Below are 16,545 nucleotides of genomic sequence, written 5' to 3' on the forward strand. Positions count from 1 at the left end.
AGCGGCTTAAGGCTCTGGAGTCCTCGGGTGGGTTCGGTTGTGGCGTGGGGCAGCAGCAACGTGGTTTGCTGTCGTCACGTCTTTGAAAAAGTGACCGCGGCAACTGAAGAGAGACCGCACACCACGCGTACACACCAGGATGTGGGGCACATCATTTTGCCATGATGGACGTGCTGGGGCCCGCGCTTGCGGCGTACTGCCGAGCGCTGCCTAAGGTGGAGCTGCACGCGCACATCCACGGGTCGATCCGGCCGTCGACGCTCGCGCAGGTTCTTCAGGATGAAGCGCAGCGCAACGGCACGCAGCCGCTGCAGCTGCCCAGGAACCGCAGCCTCGAGGAGTGCTTCGAGATGTTCGGGCTGATCCACCAAGTGGTCGTGAGTCGACGCGTGCTGCGCAGGATCGTCATCGAAGCGGTGGAGGACTTTGCGGCCGAGAACGTCAAGTACCTGGAGCTGCGGTCGACCCCCAGAGACCTGCCGCAGGATGGAGCTACGCGCGCAGACTACGTGGACGAAGTGGTGTCGGCGCTCGATGAGTGCCGTGCGCGGAAGGATCTGGACATTGAAGTGCGACTGCTGCTGAGTATTAATCGCAACCAGTCGCTGCTCTTGGCGGAAGACACGGTGGACATGGCGCTTGAGCGCAAGAACAAGCAGAACTGTCCGTTCATCGTGGGCATCGACCTCAGCGGCAACTCAGAGCGCCCCGAATCCGAGTTTTTCCGCTTCGAGCACGTGCTGGAGCGAGCACGAGCTGGCGGCCTCAAGCTGGCAGTGCACTTCGCCGAGCACTTCGACGACGACGAGTCCGACCGGATCCTCAGCTTCCGGCCGGACCGCCTGGGCCATGCCTGCTGCTTACCAGAGCCGCTGTACGCCAAGATGCTGGCGCTGCGGATCCCCGTGGAGGTCTGTCTGACCTCCAACGTGCACACATTGGCCAGATACCGCAATGACGGAGACTGCACATGCTCAGCGGAGGAGAAGCACGAGGCCTCGGGACTGTGCGTGTGCGGCTTCACCTCGCACCCGCACGGCAAGCTGCTCGCGAACGAGCGCGGTGAAGAGCAGCAGGAAGTCTACCCCATGTGTATCTGCACGGACGACTACGGCGTGCTGGACACGACCCTGTCGACCGAGTACGTGCGCGCCGCTCAGGCATTCGCGCTTAGCGAGGAGCGAATTCTAGATATCGCGCGAGCATCCATCGACTCCATCTTCGACCAGAGCCAGGTGCCTAGGCTGAGGGCTCTGTTCGCCCGGAACGCATTGCAGTAGGCTTCTTGGGTCACATTTGCGTCATCAGCGGGACTAAATCGAATCGCGGACAAATAGAGACTCGTCACAATTTCTTCGGCGCCTACGATGCGATCGCACCTGTTGTTCTTCTTCGTCCTCGCTCTTGCTGCTGCTGTGAATGCTGCCACCGCGAGTGAGTCAACCAACGCGACCGACGCCGCGGCTGCGCTAGTCTACGACATCCCGGAGTGCACTACCAACCAGCTGAATATTGGTGAAGCCATCTTAACCACCGAGCCCAACACACTGCGCTGCGAGGACAAGTTCGACATCAAGTCCGGCATGCTGCTGCAGTCCGCCGACGTGGCCGACGAGCTGTGCAGCCAGCAGAGCTGCCTCAACGCGCTGCGCACGCTGTACGCAATGCTGCCCAACTGCCGCTACGAGCTCTGGGGGCTCAAGTACTCGGCCTCCAAGTTCCTCAACCACTGCGGCATCGCCACGAACGCCTCGACCACCACATAGCGCAGCTTCAAGCCACGGCACCGCAACAAGACTTTGCTCGCTCCTCGTCTCATTGGCATCCCCGACCGCTCCGCAGCTGTCCATGTCCCTGCCGATTGCCCTTCAAATAGTCGCGACCATTTTTTAAGTGTGGGTAAAAAGCGTGCCGACTCTTTCATTTGGCCTTTGCCCAACGCCTGCCCGCGTCTCCCTCGCTCCACAGTAACAGCGATGCGAACCTTCACGCCCGTGCTGCTGCTCGCCGCCGCCGCCGCCGTTGCCTCGGCGCAGTCCAGCTCGACGTCCGCGCTATCGTCCGCGTCCGCGTCGCGCTCGTCCTCCCTCTCGGCGGACCTCGAGGCCATCCCGGAGTGCAACTCGACGCAGCTGAACGACGCCGAGGCCATCCTGACCTCCAACGAGCGCGAGGCGCAGTGCGAGTCGGCGCTGGGCCTCCAGTCCGGCACGATGCTGCAGGTGACGACGGCGCAGGCCGACGAGATGTGCGACACGACGTCCTGCAAGGCCGCGCTGCAGGAGCTGTACAACGAGCTGCCCAACTGCCGCTACAACCTCTGGGGCCTGCAGTACTCGGCCAAGAAGCTCCTCAACTACTGCGGCATCACGGCCACCAACACGACCGAGTCGAGCTCGGAGTCCTCTGGATCCGTCGGCTGGAGCGTCACCTCGAGCTCCGCCTCATTCGCGGCGGCGGGGGCGACGGACGCCCCCTCGACTGCCAGCAGCACGACCACCGACAGCTCCGCCGGCTCAAGCGCTGCGTCTACTACCGCCACGGTTTCCGCCGCGTTGGCGGCTACTGCGGGTCTTGTCGCCGCTTTCTTGGCTTAAGCCAGTCATAGGGGAAAGTTGTGACTGACAAAGTGCAGTGAAGTCGCTGCTTCGTTTCACATCAAGCCGCTTCATGTCGGCGACGAACGCGCTGCTGAGTTTTTGGGGTTTTCTAAACATGATTCACTTTTATTGAAGTCTTTGGGGTACTTGGTTGCCAAGAAGCTGTGGCTGTATTTGAAACTTGTTTGATGCAGAAAAGAAGTGGATAAACACCTACCGGTACCTGGAAAGGTCTGGTCTTATCGCTGCATCTCGTCGCTCAGTAGCTCCTCCGTAAACTCGAGCGCGTCCAGGACCGACGGCCGCTCCTCCGGGTTTGTGTGCAGCATATCGCGGATGAAGTCACAGAACTCGGCCGTGAACTGTGTGCCACGGTGGTGCACCACGCCGCCTTGCTCTATGAACGATAACAAAAAGATCGTTAGTATGGTCGAACCGACATTGGCTCGCTCGCTGCATGCTTTGTCAATTGCTGCGAGACTCACCTGGAGGGAAAGACACCCGTCCGTTCATGCAAGCCAGCTTCATGAAACCCTGTATTGTGAAGAAAGAATTAGTTTTGGATGGAACCGGCAAACGTTAGCGTGTTCAACATAAACGCTCCAACTTACCTCGCGCGGGTGCTCGAACGGACTTGTTCCAAATGCCATGGTGTACCTGGATGGGAAGCAAAGGGTCAGCGGATCAACTTACCAAAGATGTGCGGGAAATTATCGCGCGATACTTACAACACGCAGCCTAAAGACCACACGTCCGACTGGCCATCCAGAGCGACGTCAACGGTGGGCTCGAAAAGTTCTGGTGCCCGGTAGGGAGCTGAGCTTTTGCGGTTCGCTTCGTCTTGCAGCTCCAGTGAATTCCGCCGGGAGCCCACTTCCACGCGGATTGGAGCGCAGCTTCCAAAGTCTGTCACCACTGGGATATATGCAAGGAAATCCTCACCCGTGGATGAAGAGGACAGCAAGATGTTGTGCGGCTTGATATCCCGGTGGCAGAAACCTGCACGGTGCAGTGCCAGCACACCTGAGCAAATGCCGTGGAAGAGATGGAGCGCTGTTCGTTGTGTGAACGGCCACAGAGGTGACGACGACTGGCATGCAGCGTTGATCGCATCCCACAAGCTACCGCGCTCGAAATACGGGACCAAAAAGTAGAACTAATGTGCGGGATGCAGGGAGAATGCGTTAGTTCACAGCTAGCATTACTCTTCGATCCAAGAAAACTGGCCGTACCTCCATCCCTTGTTGGACTCGTGCTTCAGAAAACTCTACCAGCGGCATAATATTGAGATGCTTGACAGACTAGGTTCATCACACGAATACACGCGTTAGTCAAGACGATGAAAATTGGCATGTTACAATAGAGCAAGATAGGCCTTACGCGGAAAACTTGCAGCTCCATTTGTACGTCGTTTTCAACCTCTTGTGATTGGCAAAGAATCCGCTTGAGCGCGAAGGTTTCGTTGGTAGCCGATGATCGGACCAAAAGCACTTGCGCGTAAGCACCCTCAGCCAGCAGCCGCACCACTTGCACGCTGACGCCTCCAACTTGAATCGTTTCGCTCTGTCATCCATTCAAACAAAATATTAGCCCGCGAAACTCACATCTGCAATCACTACGTGCACCCACCTTCGAAACATTGGCACTAGCGCTGGAAATCGTCGCGCTAATCGACGACAACAAGGAGCCACCCCACTTCTTGGCTTTCTTCGCGGTTTCCGACGCTCCCTTCTTCGCATCCTCAATCGAGATTTTCTTTGCAAAGTCATACGCCTGTTCTGTCTGTTTCCGCAAGTAGGCCTGTGCGTCCTTGCCTGCCTCAGCCCATTCCGACGTATTCCGTCCACCTGAACTCCCGCTCGAGTCGTATCGATCATCACGGTCAAACCTCGAGCCACGGTCTCCTACGTTCTGGTACCCACTCCCGCCGCTCTGATAGCTGCTACGGTTCCAGTCGCTCTCGGCCTGCTGTTCCTTGCGCATCTTCTCACGCGATGGCGAGCGCACAACCGGCGCCGGCGGCTCTTCATCTAAATCAACACCCCAGCACAGAAGCAATACAATCAGCTCCCCACTCCTACAGTCCTCTCCATCTTCAACGTTCCAGTCAAGCAGTACCTTGCGACTCGTACGTCGTCGACTCGAACTCCTCGTAGTCATCGGGGCGATGGGTGCGTCGCTCCGCCGTGCTGCTCCCATAGCTCTCCGTGCGCAGCTTGGTGACCGCAGGGTTTTGCGCCGGAGCGGGCGGGGCCACCGCCTGCCGGGGCTCCTCGTAGTGCACGTACTCGACGCTCGGCTCCTGGTCCAGCGGCGTGATGCGCGCCAGGATCTTGCGGCCGCAGAAGGGCACGGCCGACTCCGGGTTCGTCAGGTCCAGAAACGCGCCGTCCTCGCAGCGGAAGGCGAAGTGGAAGCTGCTGCCCAGAGGAAACGCCTTCTGCACGTCCGCGAGGCGCACGCGGCCCCCGGCGGGCGGCAGCGGCAGCACGAAGGCGTTCCAGTTGGTGTCGGGTCCGCGCTGCGGCTTGCTCTCCTGCACGGGCTCGAGCTGCTCGCCCACCAGCTGGTACAGCACGAAGGTCGTCTTGCGTTGCGGCGCCGCCATCGTCGTCCCGCTCACCGGATGCACCACTTCCGACGCGCGCATTCGCCCGCAAGAGGTTTCGGCGGCGTTTTGCACTGGGCAACGGCATGCGGTGGCTCGCTTTAGGCTATATATAAGTTTTGTATGCCAATCGGGAGAGTTGAAGTGAGAATGCTTAATTGGAGGTCCGTACAAGGTTCTTGATCAGTTAATCAGAAGTGCGACCGATTCACTCGCGAGCAACATGAAGCAAGCTTGGGCCGCCGTCGCGGCTATCATGGATATCCGCCATTGGTGTTGACACGATCCGACGCAAGCGCCGATGGCCGACACGTGCGAAACGATGCCGTTCGCGCAGCGGAATGAGGGATAACTGGGTCGAACGGACAAATTGATGCGCCCTACATTGAACGCCACTTCACGAAGACGCTACATTCATAGGAGTATGTTGTGCGTCGTGCATCCAAAAGCACAACTAGATAGTTCCTTGTTGGTAAGTTTCTCAATGATCTCCATTACACTGAGTTACTCACATTCTCGCATTGCCTAAAGCACCTCCTTTCTGATCAAAGAGCTCACGGCGTGGCATGCACGTACGGAGCCGTCAGCTCTGACAGCTTCAGCGTCTGCTGGCCATCTTCATTGAAGTTGCTCGGCGCTAGCCAACGCTCAAACGCACCCTTTAGGCCCCTGTTCCAGTCCCCGTCAATTATCGAGAACCACGACGTATCGCGGTTGCGCCCCTTGTACACGATCAATTGGCGGAACGTGCCCTCGTACGTGAACCCGAGGCGAACAGCAGCACCGCGTGACGGCATGTTGTAGCTGTCGCACTTCCACTCGTAGCGACGATAGCCGAGTCGGAACGCGTTGGCGGCGAGCAGGTACATGGCTTCGGTAGCCGCGCGGGTCTTCGCCAATCGAGGCGAGTAGAAGATGTGGCCAACTTCAACGATGCCATGGCTTGGCACGATGCGCAGGTAGGAGGTGAAACCTACAGCGCTGTCATCTACGATGATGGCGTAGAATTGCGGATCGTTGGCGCGTTCTCCCTCCATAATCCACGTCTCGAACTCGTCCAACGTCGCAAATGGGCCGTAGGGCATGTAGGTCCAGCGGGCGCCGCTGGGGTCCTCAGCCTGGGCACTCCAGAGGTCTTTAGCGTGGGGCGAAGCCTTGAGTGGCTCAAGACTGCAATATTGCCCCGTTAGTGTCGCGTGCGGTGGGAACGGGGGAGGAATCCAGTTCTCCACAGCGAACCCGACTGGCTGGCCAAACTCATTAGTTGTAGTCGCGTTGGTCATCTGCACGAAGCACAGGGTTCCAAAAACGGTTGTGAGGAAGTAGGCGATTCGAAGTGTACCGATGAAGCTGACCCTGGCGAGTGATCTTGTTGGAGCTACCGGGAAATATGACAAGTGAGGTGAGCTGCTTAGAGCGTTTGAGCAAGAGGGGCGACATGCGGCAATGAGCAAGACCTTCATTCAGTGTGCACACTGACGCAATGATTCAGAGAGACTGGCTGCAGTAGACAAGATCATCAGAGGTTGAAGAAGATATTACGTCTCACGAAGCTCACACAGCAACTTGACATTAACGTTACAGGAAAGCTTCCCGTTCCCCTGGGGAAACCCTTCTCCCAGTCGCTACGGAGCAGACCGCCCCGTAGCTGCTCCGAGCAGTGAGGGCACGTACGCCCTGTTGAAGACCCAGAACACATCCGACCACCCCAGCGTACCGTAGTGTTGCTGTTCATGGCACCCTTCGAGTGCCAACTTGGCACTTCCTATCGTAGAGGGAGTCCGCAGTCACGTTATTAGCTACCACGCAGCCCGACAACGTACTACGTATAGTATAGTCGTGGCTTCTATATCGTGCTTGCGCTCACAATTTTGTTTTTCACTACACCTTTGTGCGGCCTACTTCGTACCAACGTGCAATCAAATCCGAAAGTCGCAAAATTCATATTGCAAATTTCTAGTTAGCAACTTCAATTACGCATTCAAAGATAGAATTACGGCAATCAAAGTTGGACCAGAGGTCCAAGATCTCCATGGCTACGTAAGCTGGCGTGCTGTGCTCACGCCAAAACGGAAGACGGAGCTGCGCTCGCGCCAAAAGCAAGGGCGCGCGGTTTGGCGCGCACTATAGCCGACGCCGACCGAGGGGAGCTCACTTCGCAATTCGCCTTCTTCTTCGCAGATGTCCCTCCAAGGCCACGTTACTCGCCACACCGTCCTCGAGAAGCAGCGTTCTAAAATCCCGCATTAAGCGAGACTTGGCTCTGGATCGCCACGCAATCTACGATCGCTCGCGTGAGCCAGACAGCAACGGTGAGATCCTCTCCATTTCGGAACGCCAGATGCACATCCTGGAGCGCGCCGCGACCGCTAACATGAACGTGATGACCCCAGCGCTGGTGGCCAGCATGTAGCTGCACTGTCGCGACTTCGTCACCAAGGCGAACAACGAGGACATAGTGTACGGCATGTAGCAGGGCTCGTCGGACCAGTAGTAGTACCCTACTTTACTGTACGAATTTGATTGCCGTAATTCCATCTTTGAATGCGTAATTGAAGTTGCTAACTAGAAATTTGCAATATGAATTTTGCGACTTTCGGATTTGATTGCACAAGTAGGCCGCACAAAGGTGTTAGCGTACTGTACTCACGCTACATCATGAGTATATTTATTGAGTATACTTAGTACTTAAGTAAATATGTTTCATGAGTAAGGCTTGTTATTATAACTTCAGAATGTTAGCCTGTGCAAACGGGAAAGTGCGAAAGAAGCGCTAGGGAACATTGTATGGAAGGCCATTTCGCGTGCGGTACGACCCAGTAGTGAAGGAGCTAGATCATAGTGATAAAGTGAGTGGGATAAAAAGTCGAAGTAAAGATCTTTTCGTGGACGAGCGAGCAGCTCTTGCTGTCAGTTATTCACTCGTAGCAATCCATAGCTAGCTTTAGTACGTGGTTTAATTCTATACATGCTCATAGAGATATGCACAGCGCTGGAGTGCTCATACTCAACTTGTCAGGTTGCGAACTAGAACTCTCGAGTCTGACGATCTTGTGTTTTGGTCGTTTGTGCAGCACAGAGAAGTCATCATGGCATCTAACACTTCAGCACAGCCGAAGATGTGAATAAAGCACAAATTGTGCGACAGAATTGAGTAGAGCATGCCTCACAACTTGATGGGTAGTCACGGTATGATATATGAGAGAGTTGAAGTGGAAATTCCTATTTAGAGGTTGAAGTTGTGGCACTAAATGCCATAGTTCATGGGGCTTAGCGCTGCATCCTCGGGCGATCGCACGGAGCATACTTTGCTAGACCCACTAGAGATGTCGCTGACCGACAGGGACTTCGTCAGGCGGTATGATGCTGGAGCGGGGGGTGGAGAGACAGCCGAGGGCTTCTCATCCAGTGCCGCGAGCACTCGGGACGTGAGCTCCGCGTCTTCCAGGAGCTGCGAGCTTGAGGAGCTCCTCGACATGTTTCCTGCTCCATCGTCAAGTTGAGCTTCATCGGCGGTTGCTGCAGTGTAGAACCTGCTGCGCTCGTTGCTCTCGAGAGCCTCAATGGGACGCACATAAGGCCTCGCATTCGACAGCGCCGTCTGGAGCGGGGTAGGAGGTGGACACAATGCTCCGGCGTGTCGGTAGGACGCGGACGCCGACGACACGGATGCAGTAGCTCCCCAAGGCACAGCCCTACCCGAGTCTTCGCTGTTACCCATTCGGATCTTATCGTAGAAAGCAGTGGCTGCAGGCTCGCGCTGATGCGCCTTCGTGACCAACGTCGGGTGGAATGGGTGTGACTTCCTAAAGTCACGCTGCTGCTGCTTGCGGAGCTGCTCCTTCCGCTCCAGGTAGTGGTCGTAGTATTGGTTGAGCGCTTGGAAGACCTTGGAGCTCGACACGCGACCGTGCTTGGTAGCAATCTCACGGGAGTTCTTGTCAATCACTGGGTGGAAAGTCAGCTCCTTCTCCTCGGCTGCTGCAAGGGCTGATTCTCTTTCGAGGTCCGAATGGTGAAGCTGGTGGCGGTGTCGACCACCTCTGTCCGTGTGGAGATACTCAGCCAGAAAGATGATCTGCGAGTAGGTAATTCCAGGCACTTCGCGCACGAGGCGATCCATATACTTCGAGAAAGAGTCGCGTGAGATCGGAGCATGGTTGGCATACTCGAACACAATCGCAACCACGCGCGAGATTTCCGCTGGAAATGCTGAGAGATCGACCCGGCTTGGTAGAACTTCTTCGCAGGTTTCCTCCTGTTGGGTGTCATGCTGCCCTTCATCCTTTGAGAGCTCCGGACGCGAAGAATTTGACTCAGGTGGAGCTGATGCTGATGTCTTGGGTTGACGAGATAACTCGAGGAGAGCATCAAAAATTCGCGTACACGTACCAGCTTTTCGCCGCTCAAGCGCCTGTCGCGATGCCTCCGACACGAAAGTTTGCTGCGACTTCTTCTTGATCTCGCGCTGGTCCTTTTCCAGTAGCTGGCGGTGGTACTCTTGCTGCTCACGGTGAGCAGCGTGCAAAAAGTTTCCAATTGGTAGACCTTGTTTGTTGCGTGCAAACGCGGGTGCACGGCCAATCTCTGGCTTGAAGAGCTCTTTACCAGTGTGAGGATCACGGTCTGGGGTGTACTTGTCATAGAGCGCAACACGCTTACGCTCCAGCTCGTGGTATTTGTCAACCGCTAGACGCTCGACAAAGTCACTTTGGGACTTGTCAGGGGCCACCCAGAGCGCATTGACACCAATATCCGGCTTGAATGGGAACTGCTTGAAGTATTCCTCCTCGCGCTCCTCTCGCAGCGCTCGAGCTTGGAATGAATTCTCGTAGAGTTCATGGTGTGGATTTCGCGGCCGTGGTGCTTCGCCATGCAGAGCAGCTGCAGCAGCGGCAGTCTCGAGCTTTTCACGCACGATCTCCTCCGACACGATATTGATCTTCGGGCGAAATGGACACGTTTGCTGGAACTCTTCTTCAATTGCGCTTCGGTGACGCTCGCGACGCAAACTTGCCACGCGCGTCGAGTTGTCCTTGTTGGCGCTAACCGCCTTCATGACACCAGCTGAAGTTGTGAGCAGCGTTGGCTGGAAAAGCCGTTCGGGTTTCGGCTGACCGCAAAGTACCTCGGGGTGTGACTCCAGAAAGCCAAACGAACTGTTGGAGCTAGTAGTTGCAGTCCCCCGACGCCCGGTGTTTGATGAGGTAGGGGACCTACCGCGGTGGGGCTTCGACGTTTGGCGTGCTAATGCCACAATGTTCTGGCATCGAGAATCGGTATACTGGTTCACATATGCACACTTCGGACACATCCAGTCTTGTTGCTCCTCACGCTCAGCCACACGACGTTCATGACGCTGCACCTTCTTGGCCATATCTGATAGTGCTTCGTCATGGAGCCGCTCGCCGATATGCGCGTAGCCTCCGTTGGTACGATTCGCTACCATCTCGCGAGACTTTGCCGCCATCAGCTCGACACGATGCAATCTTTCCTCGTCACGAGCCTTCTCGATCTCCTTCGCTTTCTGGGCGCGCTGGATCCATTTGTCTTTTGACTCTGCCAGAGCGTACAAGCGCTCATACGCAGGAGCATCCGCAAGGTTCGTCTTCTTTTTTGAGTTGCTACTTCGACTGCTATGAATCATCGTCGTAAAAGCTGGAGCTGACGACGATGCCGACAGCCGCTCAACAGAACGAGTATACTCCACTGCCTGTGAGTTGTAAGCTACAGCAGGCTCACTTGATACCGACCGACGCGCACTGCTCCCTTCAGGGTCAACCTTGTCACTATGCTGCGAGTAGTGACCGTATCTGGCCATGAGGTTATTGTAGCTGTACTCGCGGTGGTTTTCCCGTTCGTGTGTTTGCTGCGGTGCAACAGCATTCTCGGGCTGTAAAATCGACGGCGAATTCGCCTGGATGGGCACAATACTAGCTTCTGGAGCTACAAACGCGGCTGTCGAAGGACTTACGAAGGACTCTTCGCTCCAGTCGTTTGCCCAGTCGTCTGCAGCGCTTTGCTCTGGTTGCAGTGTCTCTTCCTGCTCAGTCTCGGCTAATGCATCTAGTTGGTCTTGGATTAGTCCTCGCAATTTTGGCACCGCGTCGGGTTTCAACGCGTGCTTTTGCGCAAAAGTCGAGGCTAACGCATCTGGACTATCACCTTCGTGGATCTCAATGGTCTCGGTACGGCCATCGCCAATGACAACCTCCATCAGCAGCAAGAGTTCACCTTGAATCTTATCATTTACAATGACATCATTGCTTGGAAGAGGCTGTGTGTCCTTTTCATCGACCGCATCAAACGAACCATCCGATAGTTTGAAGTCATTCCCATCATCACCCGGAAACAGTTTCGAGATAGCCGACTGGTTGTCTCCATTCATTGGCGTCCCTGGGTAAGCCGCAGCTGACTGCAACGCACTTTGGAACTGCTCGCGACGCCCAAGTTCTTGCTGCACTCGGGCGGCTGCTGAATCGACGGCAAAACGGATCTCATCCTCGATCTGCTGTGGTGACCGCGCTGGCGTTTTAATCGTCGAGGCAGGCGGAGAGAGTACGGTACGCTCTCGAAGCCAGTCAGGTAGGTCGTCATCACTGTCTACGGCACTATCGTCTCTCACCCGCAGCTTGTTTGGACTCAGCTTTGGAGATAAATGCTTTTCCATGGACATGTCCAAGCTCAATCTCGGCTTTGGTCTCTCGTCCTTCGCTGAGGTTGGCCCTTCCAAAGCTTTTTCTTGGCGAGGTATGCTGTCGATGGACGAGTGTTCGCTTGCTTCACTGTGCAGCGTCTGGAATCCACCACCAGAAGGCGCACGACGCAACAAAGGTGAACTCGAGGTGACCGACGACGAAGCAGAAGGTGTGGGAGAGTTTTCTTCATCGGAGCAGACCGAAGAGTACGACGAACCATCGCTATCGTCATCACTGAAGCGTCCCGACCCGGATCGTCCCTTGATATCCAGCATCAAAGACACATCGTCGGCTTGACTAACGGTAGCTGGTAACACATCCTCAACTTTTGCTGCGGAAGTTGCCTGCTTGCTTTCTTGCTGGTGTACCCGAAGCTCGCCCCAATACTCCGCTGATTCATGTATCCCAGTCATCGAGGGGAATGAAAACGCTTTCCGCGGTGATTTCTCGGGGCTTCCATGCCCGCTTGCTTGAAGTTTCCCCTATATCGCACACGTTCGTAAGCATGAGATGAGATGGCCCGTGACAAGCTAGCATTGCGTACCTGTCCTATTGCCTCGCTTGCTTCACGTGAAAACGAGTAGCGCCGCTTCATATTGGGAGCGGTGTTGCCGTACGGGTGCTGCCGTGACGGAGCCTTCTGCGTCTCCTCCATGATCGAGACCGCCCTTCGATTCGCTCGAGTTCAGCAATCTGGTTGAGTCCCGAGAACTGTGGCCGTTTAGCGCAACCAGTGTGAGAAATAGCCTTGAAACGACCTTGCTTCATGCCCAACGAGCTTAGCGCGTTGCATTTCCCACATGCGATTGTGCTCGGGGGGGGGGGCAGCAAATAGTGGTGTGTGTAAATGGCAGTCTCCTTCAATCTTCAAATACGTCGATGCCTGAATTTGTTAATGGGCATCTTAATGCCTTGCTCTCACTACTTCGCCGCGTTCGCCAGCTTTTATTGTACAGATATCGCGCTCAGCTGCTTCTTCCAGATCAAAGTGCACTTATCCAGGAAACTCTGCATAGCCTCCCGCTCCGTCCGCGCCTCCTCGCGTTGCGCTGAGAAATCAACGACGGTGCCGTCGTCTAGCTCCAAATGGCGAAACAGGGGCAGCTCCTTGGGAGGTGACGTTTTCTTCTTCTCCTTTCCTGAACGAGACTTTCCTGACGTTGGGGCGGCTGCTGTAGGTTGTTGCGGCACCTCACGCTTCTGTCGCTTGGTGCTTCGAGATGGTTCTTGATTCTCCGCTTGGTTTTCTTTTCCCTTCGGTACTGCTGCTGCTGAACGTTTGACAGTAGTTGGAGCGGGCTTCGTCGCTCCAGGCGTGCTCTTCGAGTTGGTCTTCTCACCAGTAATCGCAGTTGCCTTGCGCTTTGCTGCAGACCTTTCAGGCTGGCGAGCAGTGGCAACTTTTCCGCCGGATATCCTCTTGTCACTGGGAGGTTCCTGGGCCTTCTTCTCACCGGATACCTGCTTCTCCGTAGCAGTCTTCTTCTCGATTGGAGCCTTCTTCTTTCCATCGGTTTTCTTCTTAGCAGGGTTCCGTGCTGAAGTGGCTTGCGGCTTTTCCTCTGCTAGAACTGGTACGGGAGTGAACATGGACTCCTCGATCGTCCCGAGCATGTCTTCAAACAGGTGCATGTCGCCATCCCAGCTCTTCAGGCTTTTGTCAACGGTGCGGGCTGCAATGCAGAAAAACAAAGTGCAACCACAGCAAGATATTAGTATCCCGATCTCTACTACCCAGGTTTAGGACGCAGTTGGCCAACTTACGGGCGTAGCGACCGTGCGCCGTAATGGACATGGGATCCGTCCAAAGGTCGTAGTTCTTGCTCCAGCCCACAAAGTGCACCTTGATCTTCTGAGTGGTCAGATTGCACTGGATGATGCGAGCCTCCCCCCACAGCATCTTCTTGTCCAGGGCGTCGATGTAGTAGCCCACGCATTGGGCCGAGTCCCTCTTCTTCGGCTTGGGCTTGGGCTTCGACTTCCTGTTGCGATCGCGACGTCTCTTGCTCGACGCAGGCTTCTCAGCAGCCGGCTCAATTACAGGTGCTTTCTGCTTCTCCGGCGGTGCTAACGAGCCAGCTTTCGCTGGAGAAGCAGGCGCAGAAGCCCCAGTGGACGGCGCCATGCTCGGCAGAGCTTCAGTCTCGGGGTTCGAGCCACTGTGCGCCACACAACAAGGTACAGGGAGTGAGCGTTGGGCAACTACAACAGAAGGAAGTCGTCGAGGCAGTGGTGTCTACCTGGGAGTCGCTGGCGTCGAGGAGGTGGCGGGCGGGAGGCTCACAGCCATGACAGGCATGGACCTCTTCACTACTTGGCGCGAATTTATTTGTCAGTGAGCTCGCTAAAAACAGGGCCAAAATCGGACCTATCGAAAAGGATATGGAGATGAAGTAAGAAAGTTTCTTGCAAGTTGAAGTTGTTTTGATTGGCATGAGCTTCGAATCTAAGCTACTCGGCATCATATCTCTATGGCTCCACAGCGTCGTCTTGAGCCTGCTCCAGTGGCATTGGCGTATCGGCCTTCACTTCCTCAACTGCAGAAATCTCAATGCGCGCGGCGTCGATGCCGCTGACGCCGTCCGGTTGTGGCAGCAAGGCAAACCGGTACTGGACTCGGACGTTGTCGACGATCTGGTAGTTCACGTAGTCCGGGGATGTCCACCGACGAGTCTGATACTTGCTGCGGACGTCCACCTGCAACACTTCTTTGATGGCGGCAACGAAAGTGTCGGGTGCACCGCGATAGTGCACGGACTTTTCGGACAGCTTGTGGATTGTCGAAACCAAGGCGTCGGATTCCCATTCGATTCTGAGGATGATGAGCATTATCGTGAGTTCGAGTACAGACTTAATAAATGCATCTTTCTTCAGTAAAATACGTACTCAATAGGTGGCTGCGGAGTTGACACCCAGTTTGCTGCTAGCGCATCCGGTAGGCTATCATAAGCTGTAAAGCAAAGTCAGAGACGCTTTTTTGTCTGGCAAAGAGGTGCTTTCCTTCGTACCTGCAATATACGGCTTGATATCCAGCACAGGAGTTTCATCTAGCAAGTCAACCCCGGAGAGAAACACTGTGCGCTTGCGCATGTCGACGCGCTCAATCTTCGCCAGCGTGATTCCAATGGGGTTCGGGCGGTGCGGCGACCGAGTGCAAAAGATGCCGACCCGCTCCTTCAGCATAGGTGGCGAAATCTTAGCCTGTTTCACAATCTTTTCGTCAGCAGTTGCTGCACATCGCTATTGGCGGGTATGGTCGTCAACGTACCCGGAATGTATGACGATGACTGTCCGACCGAAGGCCTTCATGCGCTCGGGTGTTCTTGCCGTTCGTGTTTTGATGGAACACGAAGACAATCCAGACGTGACTGAAATCCTCCAGCCCAATCAGCGTATCCGGCGAAATACTCCGCTGAAAAGTAATCTTTGCTCTCGTCGACGGTGCCAGCGAGCCTTGACGGGGTGTACCTGCAACCCACGTGCCGCATTGCAAAGAACCACTTAGCCTTCAGCAGAAACGCTATCAAAAACTAGCTAACAAGAACAGTACCTAAGCAGACCTTGAAGCAAGAGTGAACAGTCCCCACAGGCTGTACGAAGCAGCCCTTGCTGGTGTCCAGCTTCTCCTCCATCACGCGTCGCAGCTCCTAGAATCCCATCGTACGCACCAGTCAGCATCGTGCCCTGGTAATAAATCAACAAAGTCACCATGTTGACCAACCTTTTCTGCGGCGACGCGGCCTCGTCGCTCATCAACTCGCGCTTTCTCCTTCTTGGCTGCATCACTCTCCAGCTCCTGCATCAGCAACAAAATAAAAGGCAACATGTCAACACCACACCGTATTCGCACGAGCTATGGGAGAAGTTAACTCCAACCTGAATCTTCTGGAGTTGGTCGGATGTTGGTCCCGATTGCCCCCACCAGAGCCACACCAACGCCGCCGTCTGCAGCGCTAGCGCCAGCGTCTCGAGTCCCAACAACGTCATTGCTCAACTGCCGACCGAATTAATGGCGACCGTCTTGCAATCCTCGCCCATTGGTCATTATTCCGATTTTCGTGATAAGCTTGTGCGATTGGACAGAGCACAATAAAATCTTTTAGGCGACCTTCAAGCGTTGTTGAAGTGGCCAAGCACCAGGGACGATGAGGAAGAACTCGGGCGATCGCTCCATGTCTGCCGCGCTGCAGCACCGCAGGGTAGGCCACACTTAGCTCTGCATAGCTATACATATCAATACCAGCATAGTTAACCCCATAATTCGCCGCAGGTGTCCGGGTCGTTCGAGAAGCTGCAGGCGGAAAAGCTGCACTCGAACGTGGTGAACCGCCGCAGTCCCGTGATGGCTCGACGCCCGCGCGAGCACCAGGCTGCGGCTGTTGCCAACGCCGTGGAAGCTGACAAGAGCATGGGGCTGCTGCCATCACTTGGGGTCGGCGTCGCTGTCGCCGGCTCCATGTTCGTCGTGAGCTATGCGGCGGTGCTGTCGGCGATGGCCGACGCGGCCTGAAAAGGTGGCACGTCCAGCGGGCAGCTACCAACAAGAACAAGGAAAAAAAGAATGTCTGTTCGCCAGTCAATTTACGTTTAATACCAACACGAAGCTGTGATGCATGACGGTTGTTGCGTTTTTGTCGAT

General features: G+C 55.5%; 4 protein-coding genes across 4 annotated transcripts; 2 read left to right on the forward strand and 2 right to left on the reverse strand.

The window, feature by feature from the left end:
- The first annotated feature begins 168 nt into the window (after positions 1–168).
- PHYSODRAFT_353536 (hypothetical protein) lies at positions 169–6,227 on the forward strand. The gene has a single exon (XM_009517439.1). The coding sequence runs from the start codon at positions 351–353 to the stop codon at positions 1,278–1,280; it is 930 nt and encodes a 309-aa protein (XP_009515734.1). The 5' UTR covers positions 169–350; the 3' UTR covers positions 1,281–6,227.
- A 2,228-nt stretch (positions 6,228–8,455) lies between these two features.
- Positions 8,456–10,678, reverse strand: PHYSODRAFT_468882 (hypothetical protein; the record flags this gene model as incomplete). The annotated part of the gene is made up of 2 exons (XM_009517440.1): positions 8,456–9,411; positions 9,559–10,678. 2 exons carry the CDS (start codon positions 10,676–10,678, stop codon positions 8,456–8,458), a joined length of 2,076 nt encoding a protein of 691 aa, XP_009515735.1.
- Positions 10,679–14,142: 3,464 nt separating this feature from the next.
- Positions 14,143–15,893, reverse strand: PHYSODRAFT_475346 (hypothetical protein; the record flags this gene model as incomplete). Its single annotated transcript, XM_009517441.1, has 8 exons — positions 14,143–14,211; positions 14,436–14,718; positions 14,793–14,856; positions 14,915–15,107; positions 15,175–15,374; positions 15,457–15,553; positions 15,628–15,702; positions 15,783–15,893. The coding sequence occupies 8 exons, from the start codon at positions 15,891–15,893 to the stop codon at positions 14,143–14,145; spliced, it is 1,092 nt and encodes a 363-aa protein (XP_009515736.1).
- Positions 15,894–16,055: 162 nt separating this feature from the next.
- On the forward strand, positions 16,056–16,519 carry PHYSODRAFT_353538 (hypothetical protein). Its single transcript, XM_009517442.1, has 2 exons — positions 16,056–16,105; positions 16,177–16,519. The coding sequence occupies exons 1-2, from the start codon at positions 16,079–16,081 to the stop codon at positions 16,414–16,416; spliced, it is 267 nt and encodes an 88-aa protein (XP_009515737.1). The 5' UTR covers positions 16,056–16,078; the 3' UTR covers positions 16,417–16,519.
- The last annotated feature ends 26 nt before the right edge of the window (positions 16,520–16,545 follow it).

This window comes from Phytophthora sojae, assembly GCF_000149755.1.
Source record: "Phytophthora sojae unplaced genomic scaffold PHYSOscaffold_1, whole genome shotgun sequence".
NCBI classification, from domain to species: domain Eukaryota; phylum Oomycota; class Peronosporomycetes; order Peronosporales; family Peronosporaceae; genus Phytophthora; species Phytophthora sojae.